This window comes from Hoplias malabaricus, chromosome 4 (genome assembly GCF_029633855.1).
Source record: "Hoplias malabaricus isolate fHopMal1 chromosome 4, fHopMal1.hap1, whole genome shotgun sequence".
In the NCBI taxonomy this organism is placed as follows: Eukaryota; Metazoa; Chordata; class Actinopteri; order Characiformes; family Erythrinidae; genus Hoplias; species Hoplias malabaricus.
This window is the reverse complement of record NC_089803.1, coordinates 50,440,427-50,464,787: the sequence shown is the minus strand read 5'-3', so window position 1 is coordinate 50,464,787 and position 24,361 is coordinate 50,440,427. Positions and strand designations below refer to the sequence as shown.

The following is a 24,361-nucleotide window of genomic DNA, read 5'->3' as shown; positions in this document are numbered from 1 at the left end:
GCAACTTAGCTTCAATATACGAAGTATCTTGACTGTGAGAGGAATCATTTATTGTGAAAGGTTTGTAGACACCTGCTTATCCAACATTTCTTCAGAATTTAAATATATTAATAGGGAGATTTTTTCCATTTGTTGCCGCAATAATGTCTGCTGTTCTGTAAAGGTTTTAAATTAGATGTTGAAACATTTCTGTGAAAATACTGTGAGAACTGCTCACTTTGTACCAATGTATATTTAGTTCTGTTTTACAATCTCCACTCTTCTTGGGTATTTCATTATTTTCCAGCAATCCAGAAAACATTTAGGCAAATAATGTCTAAATTAGAAAAAAGGTCAGCTTAAGCTCATGTGCAGCAGCTCTAAAATGTCCCATGTCATTTTATGCCTTTTCCATGGAGATTATACAAACTGTCCAAATCTATGTCCACTATGTCTTTAAGTGGCTACATGAAATAAGGGAGAAGAGAACATGAACATCTCCTACCAGGCAATCCTGCCACTCCTCTGTCAAGTCCAGTGCCACCAGCCCTCACTTTATGAGCCCCTCCTTCCCCAAGAGGGCCCACAGTGAACTGGAATGGACTGCCGGGCACATGCTGGCCCCTGTATTTCACATTAACCGTGTGTGGGCCCATTTCCTGAGGAATGAAACGCACACTGTATGTGCTGTCTTCCCCCTCAATGATCTCAGCATCCTCAGTCTTGCCGCTGGGACTGGTCACCTGAGCTGTCATCTCCTGAGTGCCTGTTTCTCCTAAAAGAGAAATATGAGAGAGAGAGAGAGAGAGAGAGAGAGAGAGAGAGAGAGAGAGAGAGAGAGCATGAGGTAAAAGATAAAACGTGGAGACTGAGTTTTTCTCAGACATGATTAAAGTACAAGAGGCAATTGTCTGTTCACAGTCAGGGGTTGTCAGGTACATCAAATATTCCTTGGAGAACAAACACTCAACAAGCTCACAGAGAATCACATGAAGGCTCAGGGCACCACATACACATTCATCACCAAAGAAAAAATGTATGTGATTAAAAACAGTGTATAATTATTTTTTATCATTAGTATAACCATTATCAGACAAAAATCTTGTATCTCTATTCTTGCTATGTTTAACTTTTCATAACTGAAAACTAAAGATGTCCTTTAACATAACAGTAAAAATGTTTTGATGAATGGACCAAGAGAAAAGTTACAAAATTACTAAAATGTCTGTATATCATTTTCCAGTGTAGAGGGGTTTTGTTTTATGCCCGAAAATGATCAGATTTTGTTTCCACATTGAGGAAACATGGCCTGTAAAATGTTCATGGATACCTTGCCTTATCTGGAAGTTCAACTTGCATAAAACAAAACTATGTTTACTAATACCCATATATTTTTATTGCGTATTTAGTTATTTTAGTGCTTTATCAAAAGTGCATGGGTTAATTACAAAAAATATGATACATAATAATTTAGATTTATTTTGTTACAATCAAATTTTTTTATATAGCAGAGGTAATTGTAATTGTTTTCTTAATTTTTTTCAGCACCCCTAGTATTATGTAATATGTTCAATTTAGTAAAATATGATTATTTATTAATATATAGGAGAAGCATAGTGAAAACAGGTTGTAAAACAGCTATAAGTTAACAGTTTCTTTTTGGTGAATAATCACACAGCAGTAACTCCAAATGTGCCACATTTAAACAACATACGGAGTAATATAGCGGTAACCCAGCACTAACTGGCACACACACACACACACATAAACACACCCTCAGGTTGGCGGGCCTGGGTGCCGGTGAATTGGCCCATGCTCTCTCTGCTTAGGAAGCCTCCGAAAACATCCCTGAAAGGGTCACCTCCAACCTGCGTGCTCTCCTCCACCCGGACTTCACGCTTGGTTTCTCCAGCTCGTGTTTTGCTGATCTCCGTGCGTTCGGTGCGTGTGTACGTGTGACTGCTGCGTGTGAAAGTGCGTGTCAGCCTTTCTTGAGCAGAAACCATCTGAAACCAGTTCCCTATAGGATGATGGGGGTCCAGTGAGAGGAACCAGATACCAGGAAAGACCAGGGAGAGAGATGAGAAGAAAGAGAGGGGGAAATGGTGAAAAAAGTGGAAATTAGTACAGCTGGAAACATGTGCAGGAAAGCTGGTTTAGAGTAGATTGATGATGTGGGTATAATATAGAAGTGTGTGCAGAAGTCAGGGATCACCCTTCATTTACATTTTAAACCTTCATGGTTCTAGTCAAAACAGACATTACTAATTTTACAGGAGATATTTTTGAAGAAAATAGATTAAAAAAAATCAATTGCATAAGGAAGAATTCAAATTTTAAGTTAGAACAAATATAAAAATTATTAAATGGTCTATATTATAAATTATGCAAAATATATTATTTTGCAAAGTATGTACAAACAAAAGATTGTGTTTGGTTGTTTGTGTGGGTCTGAGCTGTTCCCTTGGGTAATCATAAAACATAAAGCCAGAAAGGGAGCAGCAAAAATCAAGAGGAATAAGAGGAAAAAAGTGAAAGAGAGGAAAAGTGACTTGGACTGACTTGGCCTATGTTGATGTTTGTTTTTAGATGAAAATCAACTGGATTTCAACTTATTTACATATATTCTAACTCTCATCTATGACATGCTGCACAAGGGGGCAGTGTTCAGTGTGTTACATCAATGAGGCTATGTGTCCTTGATGTACTCCATCAAGCACTTCATCCTATCAAAAGAACAAGTTAATCTGGGCTGCCTCCTCACCTGGGATTTTGAGGTTGAGGTCACAAGTACTGCCTATAGAAGCAATGGAGGGAGCTTGTCTCCTCCTGGTAATGCTTTCTTTCATCCTGCCCTCTCCCATAATTTTCACAGAGAATGGGCTCCCTTCAAAGCAATGGAACATTGTCAGAGATCTCAGTCACAGTAATATCTCAAACCAGATTCTCCACACCAGGCTATATCTCAAATGCAGAAATTTTACTAAAACCTGAGAAAAAGTAGAAACTTGATTTTTAACCATTCATTTGTTCATTCATTCAATATACATTCATTCCCTTAAATCTATTAATTTAATAATGAGGTACAATTTTACATGAGACAATTAACCTGATTTCTTAATGGATAATGGTTAATGGATGATTCAAAGTTTAGTTCAAATTCTAACTCAGCAAAGTCACAAAATTTTAGTATAATCAGAAGAAAATAACAGATTTCTCTTTTAGTAATCAAAGACTTGAATTGAAGAATGAATTTACACAATTTAGGGAAATGAAACTTATTGGCAAAATAAGTCACTGAGCACCTAAGCAAACTATTGACAGTGCAAACTGTACCTGGCACATGCTGGTCAGCAAACTTGATGTTGATTATGTAAGTGCCAGGCTCCGTGGGGCAATATGTCACCTTACATGTGCCATCTTCAACATCCTCACAGTTAATATCCACTTTGCTCGGTCCCTCAATGGACAGACCAAGACCGCCATAACCTTAAAGAAAGACGTGAAAAAAACAGATTTATTCTACATTCTATCCACAGTTGATTTGAATTGTGCCACTTTGATACAGACAATAGAATAGTAATCTCAAATATCCAGATTCAAGTGTAACATGTGCTTGGTTCTGTGTTGTTTTGTTTCCTGTTTGTCCTCCCTTTAGCTGTTTCTCAGTATGCTTTCTTGTATGTTTTTACATCCTCGTGTCCCAGAATGCACTTTGCACAAACCTCAGTGTGTTGGCTTTTTTCCCACCACTGAGACAGTGACTCATAAGTACAGGGTTACAATTACAGAACGACCATACAGTGTCCACCCATCCTCAGGAGTTTGTACTCGCCAAGTTCGAACTTGACGTACTTTGTATTGTGAAACAACTTGTCATGTTCTTCATGCCCTCATGTTTCTAGTGTCACATGTCTTTATTAGTTCACAGGAGTCTCTTTTCTGAGGTGTCTTTTTATAGCCATGTCTGTGTTACCTGCTTGTTGATCATTTGTTTGTTTTAGGTCTATTCTACTCAGGTTTTCTATGTTTGTTCAGTTAGTTGTCTCTAGATCCTTTTTCTACCCTCTCTATGTTTAGCTTTCTAGTTCTGTTTAGCTTCCTAGTTGTGCTCACCTGTGACTTGCCTCTTAGCTGTATTTAGTTCCTTAGCTCTATGTTTTGTCCTTTAGCTCTGTGTTTAGTCTTCTAGCCCATGTTTAGCCTTTAAGCCCAGTGTTTAGCTATTTAGCCCCATGTATAACTTTCTATCCCCCAGTGTTTAGCCTTCATGTTTTGTCTCGTAGATCCATGTTTTAGTTTTTCTCTCTGGCTCTCTGTCCCTAGCCTTGCTCTCTTCTTTGTCTTGTTTCATTTTTGTATTTCGTATTGTGGCCGGGGGCCGTCTCACCAATCCAGCAGCTCCATGCCACGCCAGCCATCGGCCCCTCAGGGCGGGGTGAGAAACCACCCGCGCCTGGCAGTTACGGGGCCCAGCTCCGCCTACTTCCCAGGGAGGAAGCGACGACATAAAAGACCGCCGAGGGATATCCGGGGGGGAGAGAGAGAAAGGGGGTAATCGCTGGTCGACACGCGAAACTGACTTTTTGCTGATTCGACTAATCATTTCGCTCTGGTCTTTCTCCCTCTTCCCACCTGTTGTTATTCTGTTTTCTCTTCTCTGGAGCAGACTGATCTGGCGCGGACGCGCAGCCGGCCGCCGCCCTGGACGCCGCCCCGCTGTCCTAGAGAAGGAGAAGCCCTGGCGTATTGACTGGCGCCGACGCTCGTTGCACGTGGTTCTTTTTGAACGCCTGAGATTTTCGTTAACTCTTTATGTTTTGAGCATTAAAAGTAATGGCTGAGTGCTGAACTCTGACTTATGTTCTCCTGTGGTCCCTCGCCACCGTTTAGAGCGTCACAGTGGTGGAGAATGCGGGCATCTGCGGTCGCCTAAGGGATCACAAAAAAAAAAAAAAAAAAAAAAAAAAGTTTTTTTTTTTTTTTTTTTTCCCTCATTTGTTTTCTTTTTCCTTCTCTTAACCCAATCTACGGCATGGATCCAGTTATCCAACACCTCTTGAAGGCCAGCCTTCAACACCAGGCAGCCACACAGGAGCTTGCGAGGGGCGTACGAGCTCTCGCCGAGGACCTGCTTGCGACCCGCCTGGCCCCTCCCGTCCCTACACTGCCTAGCCCCAAACAAGCTGCACACCACCTCCTCATGAAACTAGCACCGGAAGATGATGTGGAGGCTTACCTTCATACGTTTGAGATAGTGGCCGAACGGGAAGTTTGGGATAGAGAGCTCTGGGTCGAAATACTTGCACCTTTTCTGTCGGGTGAGGCTCAGCTTGCGTATTATTCTCTAGCACCAGATCATGCCCACGACTACGACCAGCTAAAGCGGGAGATCCTCGCACGAGTGGGTCTTAGCCCGGCGGCCGCCGCTATGGAATACCACCGGTGGACCTATCAGCCTGGCCAAACCCCCCGGCAACAGATGCTGCAGCTACTACGGACCACCCGCCGCTGGCTACGCCCTGAGCTCCGGAGCTCAGAAGAGGTGGCAGAGCATGTGGCCATGGAGCGGTTCCGGAGGACCTTACCAACGGACCTGCGTAGGGTGGTTGCCATGCGGGATTCAGTCAATCCCCGGGCCATGGTGGAGGCCACGGAGGCAGCCGAGCGCATGCTCGGGCTCATGCAGGCTGATAGGCCGGAAGCAGCTTCTCTAGCGCGCCGCGATCGGTTCCTCATACGACGGACTCCACTGAAGGAACTAGAAGGGGCTCGAGGGCCTCGGCCCTCGCGCCTCCCCACTCCTCCAAATCCGCACGAGGAGCCGATGCCTACAGAGCCCGAGTTAGGCCCTCTTCCCCGGCCGGCGAAGACCTGGCTTGCTGGGTGTGGTGTGCATGGGAATTTCCAGAAGGACGGCTCCCACCGCCTGCTGCATGTAGATGGCCGGCCCGTCCGGGCGTTCATGGACTCGGGGAGTACCGTCACCCTCCTCCGCCCGGCTGAATTTCCCTGGCTCCAGGCCTCCCTCGAAACCCTACCCGTCACCTGCGTGCATGGGGAGGTGCGGCAGTTCCCCACTGCCCGCGTCCTGTTGGGCGAGCAAGGACGTCAATGGCCCCTCACCGTGGGCCTTGTTCCCGATCTCCCTGTCCCTTTGCTCGTGGGACGGGATTTTCCTGGGTTCGCCCAAGGCCACAACCAGTTCCCCTCTCGGCAACGACGTCACCATCGCAAGTGCCGGTCCAGGGCCCGGTCGGCTTTGTTGGCCCGGCCCCAGGGGGATAGCGCAGAAGCCAGCGGTGAAGGTGAGTGCCAGGATACCATTAATCCTCTCTCCTCTCTTTGTCAGCAGATACAAGCAGAGGGAGGGTTCGCCCGAGAGCAGAGGGAGGATGATCGGTTGAAGCGGGCCTGGGAGAACGTGGCGGTTCTGGATGGGGTTCCCCACGTTACGGGTCCGCTTCCTGACCCACATTTCGCTGTCCATAAAAATCTCCTCTACCGGGTACGCCAACTCCCAGAGGGGCCTCAGGAGGCTCTCGTCCTCCCCAGGTCCCGCATTGACGCGGTTATGCATCTGGCTCACCACCACCCGCTGGGGGGACATCTAGCCTGGCAAAATACCTTGGCCCGTATCCTGCCCCGTTTCTACTGGCCTTCCATCCAGGCAGAAGTCAAGAACTACTGCCAGCGTTGTGCGAGGTGCCAATTAACTTCACCCAAGAAACCACCGCCAGCACCTCTCATCCCGCTCCCAATCATCGGAGTTCCTTTTGAGCGGATCGGGATGGACATCGTCGGGCCATTGCCGAAGTCTGGCCGCGGTCATGAGTACATCCTGGTGATGGTAGATTATGCCACTAGGTATCCGGAGGCTGTCCCCCTCCGGAAGGCCACCTCCAAGGCGATTGCCCAGGAATTGTTCCTGCTATGCTCCCGAGTGGGGATTCCCAAAGACATTATTACTGACCAGGGCACCCCCTTCGTATCCCGGCTGGTGGCGGACCTCTGTAAGCTCCTGAGGATAAAACACCTCCCCACCTCGGTCTACCACCCCCAGACAGACGGGTTAGTGGAACGGTTCAATCAAACTCTGAAGCGGATGCTAAAAAAAGTGGTTGCTCAAGACGGACGGGACTGGGACCTGTTGGTGCCCTATGGTCTCTTTGCAGTCCGGGAGGTCCCCCAGGCTTCGACAGGCTTTTCCCCCTTTGAGTTATTGTACTCTCGTAGGCCCAGAGGACTTCTTGATGTGGTGAGGGAAGCGTGGGAGCAGCAGCCGTCTCCGTACCGTTCCATCATTGAATATGTGCAGGAAATGCAACAGCGGGTGGATGCGGTAGCTCCGATCGTACAGGAGCATATGGAGGAAGCCCAGCGGGCCCAACAGCGCATCTACAACCGCCCTGCCCAGCCCAGAGAGTTCCAGGTGGGGGACCGTGTCCTGGTTTTAGTCCCCACGACCACCTGCAAGTTCCTGGCTACTTGGCAGGGACCCTACACCATCCATGAAAGAGTCGGCCCCGTGAATTATCGCCTTAACCAGCCTGGTCGGAGAAAAACCCAGCAGGTTTATCATGTGAACCTGCTTAAAATGTGGGTGGAGCCGATCCCTCAGGTCTCTGGGTTTGCCTCCACTGAGAGTTCAGCTCGGGCGGAGATTCAGTGGGGCGACGACCTCAGCCCCGCCCAACGCCAGGAGCTTGTAGAGTTGGTGGAGCGGTTCCGGGACGTATTCTCTGTCACCCCAGGGCGGACCCAGGTTGTTCAACATGATATCCGAACCCCTGTTGGGGTGACAGTTCGACAGCGGCCTTACCGTGTCCCCGAGGCCCGCCGGACAGCCATAGAGGAGGAAGTTGAGCGTATGTTGTCCGCCGGTATCATCGAGCCGTCTAACAGTCCATGGTCCAGCCCCAGGGGGGCCTATCTTTTAGATTATCCCCGGAACATGGCCTCCATCTTGAAAGCAGCCATATTGGATTAAGGACAAGTTTTTCCAAGGTGGTCATGTAGCATATCAAAAAAAAAAATAAAAGTCCTGTGACTTTTGACTCACCCTGTATCTATTACTTCCTATGGCCCAAATCAAGCTGCTGTGTATTTTATTAGGTACTGATTTTATGCAGCATTTTTAACTGTTGACTGTAAATTCATACTTTTATTGGCAATAGCACTGAAAAAATACATACACCCTGCTACCTAGACAGCAGTAATTACAAATTAAGTATATTATAATGTTTCTACATATTTTAACAACTTATAATACTTTTGGTGTGAAGTAATTTACACCAAGATTTCTTATCTTATGTGAACCTGTGAATTCATTACTAGTGCTTTATGTGTTAAAAATATATTGCTTCATTTAGTCATTAGTCATACTTGTATATAACTGTACATAAAGCAATAGATAAATGTACAAAAGTTACCAGTGACACTGAATTGCTGAGTTTGTTGAGCTGGTGAATTGAAATATAATTAACAATCCAAAGCAACTGACTTAACACATACCAATTCTTAAGTAGGTGCTAGGGATTGTGATTGTCACCTGCACTCCTAGTGTCTACAATGAACTCTGCCACTTCAAAAGTACGTCCCTCCACCAGGCCGTTGCCAAACACCTTCACTTTGCTAGCATCCCCAATCTCAGACTGGCCCACCATTATCTTGAAAGGGCTGTTGGTCACATGCTTGCCATTCTTCTTGACACTCACAACATGCTCTCCCACCTCCTTAGGAGTGAAGGATATTCCTGAGGACAGAACACAAGGTTCATCAATTATTAGATATTTTGAACACAAGTATGCCCCTTCCATGTTGTTGTAACAGCTCTCTTGTAAATGATCCCCAAAAATGTATCTAATAACTAATGGCCCATTCATAAATGGCCAGCTGAAAAAAAACTGTACAGCAGTTGATGGGTTACACAAAAAGTAAACATTCAAAATTAACCCATTGGTTAGAGGTATTCAAATACGAATCCTGGATCCAGGTTCCAGGCCAAGATTTTAAAATGGCCAGCTGGTATTACTCTAAAGCTTCAACTGCACCTGTCTAGCCAGGAATATTGCTGAAATGGATGGCTATTATAAAATCCTGGCCTGAAACCTGAAGAAATCAGTTCAGTTCAATTTATTATTATCTCTCAAAGAGAAGCTTGGTTTGCAGGCAGTCACTAACAATCCAATCCATACATACAGTGGAATATAAAATAATAAAACACATGAATGCAACAAATAAAACAAACCTTGACAGAACAAATTCATATACACCAAAGAGGAGCAAACAGAAACCAGAGAACTTTACTTTGCTTTCTTATTTAGCAATATGATCGAACTAGGGACAAAGGAGTTCTTAAATCCATTTCTTACCGAATTTGGTTTGAATTTTGATCAAAGCACAACTTGTCATCAATCCCCATACCAAGATGCTAACCCTTTCAACAATGGTGATATCTGCTATAGATGCTGTGCTTTTTGAAATGATCAGTGGTTGTAGATATAAGTCCTAATAAATTGGCAACAGAGTTCATATATTAATATATTTGTAATTATTATGTATATATATATTAACATTTATGGCATTTAACAGATGCACTTATCCCAAGCAACTTACAAAAGTGCTTTAATGAAATTACAGGGAAAGGTAAAGTGATAGATTACAATAATATACATTTTAATAGTGAAAAGACAGTATGACACTAAAAAGATGAAATAGTGTACAGGAAGAAGAGTGGTGTAAAAAAACAATTTTGAAACAACTGCAAATATGTGCTTCCACCCCAGCGAATTTGTGGTAGCTAGAATACACATTCTGTCAGAACATTAAGCACATTTGTAAGACTCTCAGGATAAGAGCGTCTGCTAAATGCTGTAAATGTGGTAGAAAATAGGTGAAGATATAGACATAGGACAGGGTTGCCAGGATTGCCAGGAAGATTTAAGGGGTGACCCATATCTCTGTGTTAAGTATATCAAGAGCATGGTGTGTGACTGCGGCAGCTGTTGAGGGATGAACTTATTGGAATTGATCTGCCTAAAATGATGGAGTCTGCAAGCTCTGCAAAAAAACCTAAGAGGTCATCATTACCCCCATATATACATATATACATATATTATATAATATATATTAAAAAAGGAAAAATCTCTCAGAAGGCTAATTAGTTATCTCTGATGACAGGCCTGGCAAGTTGCTCACCAATGTGCCGATTTGGCAGCCTCTTAAGCAGACATGGCTCCTCATTGCCAGACGGAGCTCTGATACTAGCCGTGAGTGAACTGAGATCTGTCTCAGTGATTTTCAGGGACACATCTGTTGCTGTGCCGACATTAAGCTGGGATGTCCTCATAGTGTCATCTCCTTCAATAGGGAGAAAAGGACATGATTTATTACTTTGATATTAATGAAGAATAAAAAAAGAAAATGTTAAGCTATCAAATAAAAAAAAATCAATTCAGATGTATGTGAATATGAACAAAGAACTCCTGTAGAATAATTGAAGAAACAGAACAACAAAACCCGAGGCAGGTGTTTCCTGTTTACACAGCGTTATTAACTCAGCATTTAAAGAGACACTGTGAATATAGTGAACTCCTCTTAAAGTAATAACTTGTAAACACACGGGTGTTTTCTGCCCGCAAATATGTATTTACACAACATTGCAGGCTTTAAAGAGAAACAAAACTCTGCTGTTCTGTGTCTTTTTCCTTTTCTTTTTAACACAGGTGTTCCAACACACAAGCATACATCTAGAGTGCCCACCAACTCACAAACTGGGAAACAAAACAACCCTGTAAGTTTTTTGGCCTTCCTCAAAAAACACGGAATATATGAGCCATTCTGATTTGTAATTTATCATACCATTTGTAACATCATGTGCAGAAAATTTAGAATTGTACTCTCCCCTCATTTAAGGCTATGTTCACATTACAGTCTAACAAATGCTGATTTTTTTTTTTTGCTCAGATCATATTTGGCTATGTGGACGGTTCATAATGTGAAAAAATCTCTGAAATGGCATGCATGTGCACATTGATACATTTATGCAGCTCTGTCGTAAATGGGTCCCTAATCCCTGTGTAGTGCACAGTGTAGGTTCTTAAATAACTGCCTCCACAGCCTTCATCACCCATATTAAAAAAAGCAAATTCATGTTGCTGCTTGTGCTGGCTGATGACAAATTTATTAAGCAGATGTGTACAGATGCATACAAATGATGCATGAAATCTAAATGAAATATTCAGATTCATGTTGGATGCCCATAAATCGGATACATAGACATTCTAGGACTAGATATGAAAGTGATTCAAATCTGATTTCAAAAGATCTGATTTGACATGTTCACACAGCCATAAAAAAAAATCAGATCTGGGTCACATTATGGCAAAAAATGTATCTTCAATCACAGAGCTGAATGTCTAAAACTAAGAGCTTTTTTGCTTCTCGCTTCTCACTGCAGTGCACTAGAGTTGTGGTGAACAGTGGCTTATCATTATTTAAGGAAGAGACTCTCAAACAGGTCATTCCGTGTTAACTTGAAAAAGAGGTAGAATATGTTCCCTTTAAATGTTATATTGTAACATCATGCATACACATCGTCACTGGCATAACACAATTATCAACATCATCATCATATTTTCCGCTTAATCCATTTCAGTGATAACAGTGATAACACAATCATGTATCACCAAAATGGAAGCTATCAACATGTTTAAAATATAGTTACCTGGAACCACAAAATATGTAATGAACTATATAGGTACTGCAGCTTTTTGAAAATGTATTTTACAAAGTTGGGGCCATTTTGTTGCTCATGACATTGTAGGTTAGTCTGGCTTTTTTCAAATGTACAAATACAAACACACACACACCTGTAATTTTGGCTGTGTAGGGGCTACCAGGGATGTGTTTGTCATCAAACTTGACAATTATGTTGTAGTCTCCTGGTGCAGTAGGCAGGTATGAGACTGTGCAAGTGCCATCTTTATTGTCCTTACAGCTGATTTCAGCTTTAGAGGGGCCTTCCACTGCCAGAGAAAGACCGCCTGATACAAAGAAGAAAGAGAACAGCTCTCCGTCATTTGTACAGTAAAAATTTCCAATTATGGACTACTATTGTATTACCAGACTCTTTAGGGAGAATCCGGTGCATTTCACCTATTAACGTGGCCAAGAACAGCCTACTACTGCAGAAAAAGAAATTTGACTGACATACAAAGGTACCAATCACAAGTCAAATATTTTGCCATGAAATGTAGAAAGAGGTAGTCTTTATGATTCACACCAGACCAGTACGAGCCAATACATGGAGAGTCAATCAGAATGCAACTGGCAGAATCCTGACAGTGAGGCCTGGTTTGCGCACTGAAAGTATCAGTCTGTCCGTAAACTTGTGGGTGGAGAGTCTGTGGCTGAGGCTAGTTATGGACTAATTAAAGCTGTACAACAAATGAAAAATAACTGGAACTCAATTTTGTACTTGCAGTTGCATTATAAAATGGACTCAGTGCCACATTGAGTAAGACTTTGGCAAGTCATGTACTTACCTTCTCCTGCATCCTTGGTGACAATTGTGAAGACTGCTGGTTTGTTAACCATGCCATGACTCAGCCCTGGCCCATATGCAGTCACATGACCACTATTTATGGCATCAACATAGAACTGCAGTGGACTTCCTGTGAGAAGTACCCAAACACATCGAAAATGGGATTACTGTATATTGTGGTTGGAAACAATATAAAAACAGTCAAAATGAGATGTCTATCATGGAAATGTTCATGGTACATGATAAATTTGGCCATTAGGTACAAGGTAATAAACTAATATTTTGCTTTAAATCTTTTTTTTTTTTTTGAAGATGGGCAAATATGAAATACTGTTAACAAACAAGTGGGAAACAAAAACAATGCATTCAAATTAAATTAAGCCATATATAACACTAAATACTTTGTTCTTCAATAATATTCTTATCACTCCCTTCCACCAAGGCTGCTTCCTAGGGTCAAAATCTATCTATTCCAGGTGGAAAAGAAGAGGAGAGTGGGAAGGGAAAAAATGGGCTGCTTACACAACACTATCCTCTTCAGGAAATATAGCAAAGCTATTAATGAAATCTAAAATAGGATTCCAAGTCTTATAGAAGGATCTCAGAGAGCATTTCAGAGAAAATCTTAACTTTTCAAGTTTAATACAAGATAAAACTTCCTGGATACATCTAATATGTGTTGGAGAGGAAGTGTGTTTCCATTTAAGGAGAATAGCACGTCTGGCCAGTAAGGTTGTGAAAGCTATAACTTGTTGTGTTGCCTTAGGGAGGCCCATATCAGGAGTAAATCCAAAAAGTACAGTCAAAGGGTTAGGATCTATACTGCATTTAAGAACTTTACTAAGTGTATCAAATATTTTAGACCAATAACTAGAAGGTCGAAGGCATTACCAAAGCATATGTATATGATCAGCTGGCAATTGTTTACACCTTGCCCATTTATTACTGGAATTCATTAATATCCCTACCAACTAGTAAGGTGAGCTTTATGAAGGAATGAACCAGTCCAGGATGCAAGACCAGTGATCATCAGTGATGGAGGTAGCTAGATCTTCCTCCCATGATATATTTAAACCTTCAGTGGGGTATCCTGTAAAATGCTGATTGAATTATAGATGCCTGGGGAGTGAGGGAAAAACTACTTAACAAAATGTCTTGTCTGAAATAAATGAAAAAGATGACTACTAAGATGACTGAATATTAAGGGGTAAAGGGAGCAACCTTGATGTGTCCCCCAGTGGAGTAAATAAGAAGGTGACTTAATATTTTTGGTATAAATGGATGCAGTAGGGGCAGAATATATAAGACAAATCCAACAGATAAAATTAGAATTAAAGCCAAATTTACCTAATATGTGGAATAGGTAGCCCCATTCCGCCCTATTAAAGGCCTTTTCTGCATCAAGAGACTCAATAACCTCAGGAGAATTAGAAGAGGGGTGGGGAGGTGGTAGAGAATATTATGTAGTCTTCTAGTGTTGAAGAATGAATGTCTCCCATGTATGAAATCTGTTTAGTGAGGAGCAATTAAGTCTGGCACATCTGTTGGAGGTGGCAAGCTAAAACTATGGCTAAAGTAAGCGTTTAAAGGGTCTATAGCTACTACATAAGTTTGGGTCTTTGTCTTTTTTAAGTAACAATAAAATGGTTGTTTCACATAAGGTTGGGGAAGTCTGCCCTCATTAAAAGAGCCATTATATAACCTGGTCAAAATTGGGACAAGCTAATGTAATGAAAATAACACAAAGAATTGCAACAGTGGGTATCAATCAGTCAGTTAGTCTGTGAGTACGTCAGTAAAAACTAGCCATTCCAGCAAATTAAAAAGCCTTAAATGACTGTACAAATTAGGGTTGCCAACTTTCTGAACACAGAGGAACGCGGAGGCCGGGGGCCCAGTATGCACTTGTAAATCCTTTTTGACTGTAGTCAGTTAAAGTCTAAAAGTCTAAAAATAATTTGTCCAGTCAAAATGTCATAGAATGAATTGCTTGTTTAGGACTCTAGGACCATATTTGTCATACACTCTAAAAAAAAGTTTGTTAAGGTCATTGTTAATCTATATGAAATTATCTAATGTGATTTTCATGTACAAAGAATTACTCTGATTAAAAAATTCCTCTTGAGGGTTAATGAAATGTAGATTCTCCAGAATGTGCTAACATTAGTTCTATCTAGAAGCAGAGCTGTAGTTCTCAATGTTTTAACTCTGACCTGCTGCTCACAGCACCTCAGCAAAATGAAGGACAGATAAATCTGGCTGCTGATTGGTTAAGTTGACAACCAATAAAAAGTACGTTCTCTGTTTAGGAGCCATGGAGAATCTGTCCCTCGCTACTGCTGTGTGGTTCTGTTTCAAACCATCACCATAACAGTGTGACCTCAAAAATATGGAACAAAACGCATCCCGTTCATATATGGGACAATTGAGTGTTAGGGGACAATTCCGTTTTACTGGACGGTTGGCAACACTAGTACAAACCTGGTATGTGGTTTCCATCATATTTGATGTCCATCTCGTGGAGGCCTTTCTCAGTGGGGGCATATTTCACTGTCACTGTCCCATCCTTATTGTCAGTAATGTGAGGCTGGGCAGTCTTACCAGAGGGCATACGCACCTCACCTGAGGTACACAAAGGCACAATCATTACACTTTTTAATAAACAGGTGTAAACAGGTGTTAATAAACAGGTGTTGTGTTAATTTAACACTTATCATGTAAACATAGTGTTTTTTGAAGAATAATTGTGTGACAGTAAATGCACAAATATACCCACCAATTGGTTATTTTGCAAGACTGAACAAGCCTTAAGAAAACTAACTGGCAAAAATCCCATTTACTTCCTAAAACAGCAGTGTGCACCAGAAGACACAACTTTTAATATCCTGTATTAGGCATGATTGAATGTTTTCACCCAATTAAATTATCAGTTATCAAAAGTCTTGTTTGGTGTGTGTGTATGCAAGGCAGATCACTTGGGTCAAATTATCTGTCATAGTTTTGTTAACCTGCTCAGAATTTATCATGATCAGCTTTGGTGCAACATAATTAAAATAATTATGACTAGTGTCTTAATATGCTGAAGAGGAAAAAGCTGTCTAACAGTGTTTGTGGTGTTATTCAGCAACTTTTAAGAAGTTTTTATCCCCAGAGATACATTGCCATATTAAGGGTAGAAAATTGGTCATGTGTAGTTTTCAAAATTTAGATTTTAAAAGGAAAATATGTTAATATTCATGACAGCATCATTAACAATATGAATATTATGACAGTAAAAGCATATATTTTCCTCACAGTTTGCTCATTTTATGGCAAAAGGCAATCTACTTGAGGAATGAGGGAGACTGCAAGAGATGGAGTAGATCCCTGCAAACTCTTAGTGTTGGTATTTTTTACCCAAACACTGGGCCTGTTTACACCTGGCATTAAAATACATTTTTGTGATCAGATCACTTTGGTATTTCACTTGTCTGCATTAAAAGCCAGTGGTAAACACCCTCAACATGCATAGTGATAGGATTATGGTTAGATCATTCAAACCACATTCAAAGGTAATCAGAGTTATACAAAAGGAAAGTCAATGGTTGAAAGGAAGGAGCAGGTGTGTTGTATTTCTAGAGATCAGTGGCTGGGAATTTTTTTTTACAGATTCGCAAACATCCATCTAATTTGACTAAATGTGAGTATACTGAGTATAATCATTGGGAAAAGGCCATGCAGCTGAGTGATTATGAGAGTGCGAGTCACTGTTGTTATTGATTTGTATGTGCCTTGCCTTCCTGAATCAGTTGACCAATAGAATCAGCGTACTTCTCTTTGAACCACTTTTTATTTGGTTGTTATTCACAACATGTGTGTCGTAGTAGGCCTATATCTTGAAAGAAATAATAAAATCTATTTAAAATCTAGTGTGTGTCATGTCAGTGACAATAATATATCACTTCTCTTAATCAGACAAAATATTTTCAATTTAAAATTTTTCTATACCTTAATAGGGCAACGTATCCTGGGAGATATAACTCATAAAATCTAAAATACACAACATATTGAAAAAAATGTTTTTGAAATGTTTTACTTAGGTACAAATTAAGTTAGTAGTAACATTAAAAGATTATTTTAGAAATCATTTTCCACTCCTGTCTGTTTAAGGGTTAAGTTCATGAGACATTATAGCACATAGCTAATTTATAAGAGCTAGAGGCATTTATTAACTACAACAGAATGTTAATTAACAGTTAAAGCACAAAGAAAAGATTTCCAAGTTTTTTTAAATACCAACTTAATTGTATTTTTAAAACTTTAAGCAAATTCAGAATTTAATGTAAAAAAAAACACTCCATAATTTGGGATAGAGACATACTCACCACTGTGTTAAATCACATTTTAATTTTAGTCATTCTCTTTAATCATTTGCGAATTAAGTATATTAAACTTTTGCATGTAGACATATTGCTTATTCTTGCGTGACACAAGACTTCAGCTCAACATTCTGTGGTCCCATTTATCAGATTTTTACAATGTGCCATAGGAGACTAGGTTGCAGGCAGGCCACTCAAATGATAAGCATGGGCTTCTCAAAAGAATATGTTGCTTTGATGGCTTCTAGGGTGAGCTTGGCCCTGAGAAATTGTTAGCATATTTGATGTATGGCTTTTTCCTTTAGTAACAGAGTTTCAGTTTGCATTTCTTAATGCAGCCATGGAATGTGTGAAGTGACAACAGTTTTCTGAAGTACTCCCAAGCCTGTCTCTTTCACACAATAACATGACCTCAGAGTGCTCTAATGTCACACACATTGAAGAGTGATTTCTAGCTTTTCCTTTTCAGACCTTAAAAAGGAAATGTTAATACTTTCAATTGGACTCTGTGTTTAGTTGTTTTACTCTGTTTTAAACTGAGTGTGAAATTAAGTGTCTTTTAAATTTCACCTATATTATTTTTGTAATGCTTTTTTCAGTGTATAAAAACAGGCAGTTAATGATGTAATTTTACACATTCATTTACAAACTAAATACTAAAAACACCCATTAGATAAAATATATATGAAAATGAAAAATCAGTTTAAAAATAGTTGAATTGCATTTGCTGGGCGGCACGGTGGCGCAGCAGGTAGTGTCGTAGTCACACAGCTCCAGGGACCTGGAGGTTGTGGGTTCGAGTCCTGCTCTGGGTGACTGTCTGTGAGGTGTCTGGTGTGTTCTCCCTGTGTCCCCATGGATTTTCTCCGGGTGCTCTGGTTTCCTCCCAAAGTCCAAAAGCATGTCGGTAGTGAATTGGCGACTCAAATGTGTCTGTAGGTGTGAGTGTATGTGTCGCCCTGTGAAGGACTGGCGCCCCCTCCCAGGTGTGTTCCCCAGTGATTCCGGGTAGGCTCCGGACCCACCGTAACCCTGAATTAGATAAGCAGTTACAGACAACGAATGAATTAATTGCATCTGCTAATCATGTTCGGGCCTAGCCGTTCTACTCTATGCCAAAGTTACAGGCACTGCGGCCTGACACTGCGTATTCTATTTTATTGTTGCCTCTATTCCTAACAAGTCTGCAGAGCTTTCTCAAATTAAACTAAGCTCTTGTTTAAAAAATTATTAAGTAAAACCAAATATTAGTTGGAACTGTCAGTGAAAACATTTTAAATATTTTCTTTGCACTATTCATTCGTTCGTTGTCTGTAACCACTTATCCATTTCAGGGCTGCAGTGGGACATTTGTCAGTTAAATAAAGATTTAAGATCATTAACAAATCACAGATTCTTAGTGCTACTGCATGTTACAAAATGTCCCAAATTTGTTGGATATATGGTTGTACAAAAGAGTCTAGCGGAGCCCAGCTCAGTGAAGAATTTACAACTGAGGATTAAATGTAAACAAATGAAATACTTATGACAGTTTTAAGTAGTAAGAAATTAATAAGCATTAGTTTAAGTAAAGTCACAATTAATCATTAAGTAATAGCAGAAATAAAAACAAACATTTTAAGATGTTATAAAATCCTAAAAAATGCCAATAAATGCTAATGCTAATGCTTGTTCATTTTCATTACTTAATGATTAATCGTGACATGTGCAAAGGATTGGCATCCCCTCCAGGGTTTGTTCTCACCTTGTGCCCAGTGATTCTGACCCACTGTGACCATGAATGGGATAAGCAGTTACAGACAATGAATGAATGAATAATTTTGGCATTAACTGACAATTTAATAAGGCTTATTACTGTCTTAAATATCATGAATTATGCACACTTATAGTAAAGTGTTACCTAATGATTTGTTCATTATAGTATAAAGTAAGCCCAGACCTGTGATCTCTCCCTTCTGCACTGTGAACGGGATGACCAAGTTGAAGGGGCGAAGTATGGGTTCCATTCCATTGACGGCTGTGACTGGCTCCTCCGTCGCCTGGAACAGGAAAAAAAATTAAGTAAGCACTGCTTTCCAAAAGTAGAGAGTACAGGCGTAGGAATACAGCCAGGGGTAAGGCACTGGCTCTGGCTGACAGATAAGATAAGGACTAATGCTCAATATGTCCTAAAATAACAGTAATACTGCATGAATGCAGCAACAAGCAAGCCATGCCTAAAGGGAGAGCAAAATAGCAACAAAATGTATGTATGTTCTGTATGACTGGAGAAACTGAGTTAAAGTCAAAAGCTCTGCAAAGATGAGTCCTGATCATGCAGCTTAATCAGAATTGCTTACATGAAGGCTTCAGAAGCATAGCACTTTACAACAATGATCTCTCCACAGAAAGTGAATGAAACAGATGAGGGGTTAAAAAAGGGAAGATGAATGAGATTGGAGAAAGCAAAAGGGAAGGGAAGGGTACCCAGTGAGGGGAGTAGCCCAGGTAGGGGGTGTAGGGCTGTTGTAACTGCACTTTATCACACGGCTCCTCTATTATAGGAATGGAATCAGAGGCCTAGGAATGGAGGGATTCATAATGTTATTTAACCACAACCATGCACACACATGCAACTTCAGGTGTTTCAAATCACATTTGTCTGCGTATAATAAAATATAGTTATTATGGTATATTACAAATAAATTTAAAAAATAAGTAATTAGTAATAAGGAAAAAATAAGCAATTTAGGATGCTCCAAATTACTACTGCCACTGCTGTTACCACTTTCACTGTACTGCTGCCAACAAAAAGCCATAATGGAACACTTGCACAATGTACTGTGATGTATGTCTGTCCGCTTTCCAAACGAAATGCCTGTTTACTTCCGCCTAGTGCCTATGAACACTTATCCTTAGTTTATATTGATTTTATACACAGTTTTTGTATTATTATGTGTTTTTATTTATTATATGTTTTTATTATTGTACTGCATTTTATAGCGTTTGTTGTTGTATGCATTGTTTTAAGTGATGATTAAGCAGTTAGGCTAACGCTAGTGCTACATTAAGTGAGCTGTCACCCTGGGAATGCAACTAAATATTCGAACAAGTATTGTTGCTGTCCGATTAAAAACACATATGTCCAAAAAGCTAACTTTTTAAGGAACAGGAAAAAGACTGTATTTCTCTGACTGTAACAGTAAAAAATAAACCACAGATAATGCAATTTATACCCATTACAGCTGAGAAATATAGAAACATCTTAATAGGGATGCATGTCCAAATGTTTTATATATTAAATGGACTTCCTTGTATTGTTGACAGCAAATATTGACAAACATGGATTTATTTTAGTGAATTCCAAAAAGCCATGTCCACCTCCATGTAACCACAGCCTGCTGTCTAATATAACAAGTGAGTAACCATGAGATCAGTTGTCAAATTTAGCACGGACACTCAAACAGTACTGACAGAACAGGGAGGGGGGAGATAAGCAGTTTTGATGGACAGGTCTAGCAGCCAGTGGAGATACTTGTTAAATTGTTGATTTTTCAGCCTTTCATTGGTCATTTTGATATTAACTGCTATGAACAGATAGAGATTAATGCCCACATTTAACACATGTAAAATATGAAAACTGCTACAAATGGAGATACGTGTTTATAATCGGCAGCGATGATATACAACAACAGTCAGAAGGGTAAGGGTTGATAGGCACTAGGCAGAAGCAAACAGACGGGTCGTTTGGAAAGCAGACGTTGTACATTGTGCAAGAGGTCCATTGAACACATTTTGCTGTGTATGCACTGCTAGCGACAATACTGAATAAATAAATTTGTGTGATGTGTCTTGTCAGTTTTTTGTTGATATGATATTTGACAATGTTATTTGTTGCACCTTCCTTAACATATAACTACATATTGTTGAAAATCAGAATAAGATATGTAAGATCAGTTTGTAAGGCAAGTCAATATAGTTAACCAAATTAAATGAATGCATTTCTTACAATAAATATGCAGATATTTGAGTACTAGCTGATCTACCAGACTTACAGTAGCTTAGTCACACGCAGAATAACTGCTTACCACCACATGGAAGGGGCTGTTGGGGATGTGCTCTCCTCCAAAACGGATAGTAATGACATATTTTCCAGGCTCTGGAGCAGTGTAGTAGATGTCAAATGTTCCATCAGAATTCTCCACCACATCCACATCCAGTTCAGCTCCATCAGGTGTGGACACTTTACAGGTGACCTTTCCCTTTCCGGCAGCTTTTGCATCCACAGTTATAACAGTCTCCTCACCAATCTGAATGGTGGGTCCGAGTCCAGAGCCTGATGCAAATTCAACACCAATGAGGCAAATTATATTTTAATATACAGCCAAATGCAAATGTTTGCAAAACTGATCAAATAAAAAACTTGATGTTGAATTTCTTAGTGAGGATTTAGATTAGATTATATTATATTAGATGGCGGCACGGTGGCACAGCCACACAGCTCCAGGGGCCTGGAGGTTGTGGGTTCGATTCCCGCTCCGGGTGACTGTCTGTGAGGAGTTGGTGTGTTCTCCCCGTGTCTGCGTGGGTTTCCTCCGGGTGCTCCGGTTTCGTCCCACAGTCCAAAAACACACGTTGCAGGTGGATTGGCGACTCGAAAGTGTCCGTAGGTGTGAATGTGTGTGTGTCTGTGTTGCCCTGTGAAGGACTGGCGTCCCCTCCAGGGTGTATTCCCGCCTTGCGCCCGATGATTCCAGGTAGGCTCTGGACCCCCCGCGACCCTAAAAAATTGGATAAGCGGTTACAGATAATGGATGGATATTATATTAGATTAGATTAGATTAGATTAGATTCAACTTAATTGTCATTGTGCAGAGTACAAGTACAGGGCCAATGAAATGTAGTTAGTATCTAACCAGAAGTGCAATATATAACATTATTTACATAATTTACAACATAGTGTACATTCTCTCCAGAAAACACCTATCTGAACATTTTAATACAATTGTTATTTGTTTATAGATCCTGGGAACACATTTTCAAATGTTGTGTGTGTTTTTTTTTTGTTTGTTTCTTTGTTTTTTTTTTTTGTATAATTCTTGGGCTTTTTTGAATAAAACTTATATGAAATGTTCAGTGAAGTTTAAATAAAAAACACAAAACAGAAATATGATAAATCTCTCAAAAATAACCAGTACTGCTCTCCTGTACAATGGGCAGGGTAAGGCTTATGTCTCTATTACCCTAAAAAATCACAAGGGTAACATAGCCACGCCTCCTCTCTGAGTCAAAGCCATTAGTAAATGAGCTAGCAATCCAGCTTTTCACAAAGCTATGGGGAGGGAATGAAAGACATAAACAGAGCACACTCAGTCGGCAGTCCAGCAGTTGGGGAAGGCATCAATTTGGAGACACTCTGTAAGGTATCCAGTTTGTACAATTATGTTAACATCCACCATCGCCAATCCACCTACCAACATGCGTTTTTGAACCGTGCGAGGAAAACAAAGCACCCAGAGGAAACCAACGTAGACACAGGGAGAACACACCAAACATCTCACAGACAGTCACCTAAGTGGGACTTGAACCCACAACCGCTAGGCCCCTGAAGCTGTGTGACTGCAACACTACCTACTGCGCCACTGTGCTGTACATGAATGGTTGTATAATACCAATTCTACCCACCTCTGACATTTAATAGTGTAATGTAGGGATGTCACGATACCAGAATTTAAGTCGATACCAATACCAATAAAATTCCAAAATCCTCAGTACCAATTTCGATACAATGACAAGTAATAAACCAATGAAACAAAAGCATGTCCACATGCTTTTATTTAAAAAGTATTTTTCCAGCAAAAAAGGTGCAATTTAGTTGATTTCTTTTTTTTTTTTTTTTTTTTTTTTTTTTTTTTAGTTTACCGTTGTTTCTAACCAAGTACACTACCCCTTTAAACACCAGACTTGTTGGAAGGAGGGAGCTTCACCCTAATTGGCTGTAGGGTGAGGCAACCTCCCTCAGACCACTCCTGTATTTAGGTCTCCATGGGAGAAAGGCAGCTAGTAAAAAAAATCTAAGCTTTGAAAACATATTTATTGACTTGATCATTGTTTGTTGAGCTTGCCAAAAAAAAACATTTGAGTGTGATGGAAATTTGTTTATATAAATGATTTTATTCCTAATTCTCTGTGTGAGACAGCAGACTTATGTGTGTGTGTGTGTGTGTTTCAAATAACATATCAACACCTTCCCTTCAATCAACTCCCTTTGTCTCCAGACCACAGAGGTAGAGGGGGAGGCACAGGGCACATCTGGAAAGGTGTTAGAAATACAGGAGATAGTGGAAAACAAATGGTGGGAAACTCAGAGTTTTGGGAACAGGATACAGTGAAAGATGATTGAAATGTAAAAGGGCGAACAGATGGTGAACTTCAAAGGGTTTTTTTCTGGTATAAAAGACGCTGATCAAAAATGGTCAGCAGAGAGGTGAAAAACAGCGTTGCGCGCACGTCCCTCTCTCACGTTAATAAATAAAAATTGCTGTCTCACTTGATGCCGACTCAAAGACTCAAGAGCTGTCTTATTTTCTGTCATGATTTTCCACCACAGATGTCTCTCCCTCTGTGTGGGTCTATTAGGCACTGAAACTGAATGCACTCTGCTTAAGTATCTGTCTGTATTTGTCCCTCCTCCATGACTTTGTTTTTTAGCTTTCTCTGCATATTCGTGTGTAGGCTTACTGTGCGTGCACAATGAAAGCAACACAACGACCAGAAGTCATTCATTTTCAATGAGAGCCAGCAATGTTGAGTGACACGAAGTGAGCAGATTCAGCAAGGAAATGACAGCTTCCTCAGAAGTTCCCTCAGAACCACTTCACTCACTTTGGTTCCTACTGACAATTTGTTCCTTTCTCAAAACGTTCCTTACTGCATCCGGACTTGTTTACAGTTCCGGTATACAGTATGTTTTGTTGTTTATTACAACTGAAAGTGTAAATAATATTTGCTTTAAATGTTTAAGTAGAGCTACATTTTGATAAATTACATTATGCCCAAACTACAGTTGATATTTGAGTAAAAAATAATGTTCAGTTATTGTTACATAAACAAAATAAACAAAGATGTAGGTTTTTAATTTCAGGGTTTTTTTTACTATTATTATAAAATGAGGTCTGATAAAACATAAAAAGTCTAGTCAATGTTGTGATCCTTTAGTGAATAAATAAAGCCTATGCTCTTACACAGGTTGCTGTACTTTTGGAGGCCCTGCCTGCTAGCGTGTTGCTGGACACTTCCACCAGTGACACAGCGCCTGCTGCACCGGCGACATGAGCGAATTTATTTCACTTTCAGTGTGCACATACCGTTATGGCAACCTTGTGTGGTTTGGGTATCTGTGAAGCCTTCGGTACCACAGGAAACAAGAACCGTGTCGTTTTCAGAATTTTGGTATCAACTTGACAATGAAGTATTGGTTCCTGTGACATCTCTAGTG

At 40.6% G+C, this 24,361-nt stretch overlaps 1 protein-coding gene across 3 annotated transcripts in view; it reads right to left on the bottom strand.

Moving 5' to 3' along the window:
* Window positions 1-24,361, bottom strand: part of flncb (filamin C, gamma b (actin binding protein 280)) — a 132,754-nt gene that overhangs the window by 9,603 nt on the left and 98,790 nt on the right. For 2 of the 3 annotated variants that reach the window (XM_066667997.1, XM_066667996.1), the window contains 12 exons: window positions 20,952-21,199; window positions 19,351-19,443; window positions 18,824-18,923; window positions 15,008-15,148; window positions 12,528-12,656; window positions 11,853-12,026; window positions 10,180-10,341; window positions 8,531-8,734; window positions 3,316-3,468; window positions 2,744-2,866; window positions 1,754-1,999; window positions 485-754 (listed from right to left, as the gene is read on the bottom strand). In XM_066667997.1, coding sequence (XP_066524094.1) covers window positions 485-754; window positions 1,754-1,999; window positions 2,744-2,866; window positions 3,316-3,468; window positions 8,531-8,734; window positions 10,180-10,341; window positions 11,853-12,026; window positions 12,528-12,656; window positions 15,008-15,148; window positions 18,824-18,923; window positions 19,351-19,443; window positions 20,952-21,199 — 2,043 coding nt within the window. The remainder of the gene's footprint in view (window positions 1-484; window positions 755-1,753; window positions 2,000-2,743; window positions 2,867-3,315; window positions 3,469-8,530; window positions 8,735-10,179; window positions 10,342-11,852; window positions 12,027-12,527; window positions 12,657-15,007; window positions 15,149-18,823; window positions 18,924-19,350; window positions 19,444-20,951; window positions 21,200-24,361) is intronic. The other variant, XM_066667998.1, reaches the window with a different exon arrangement.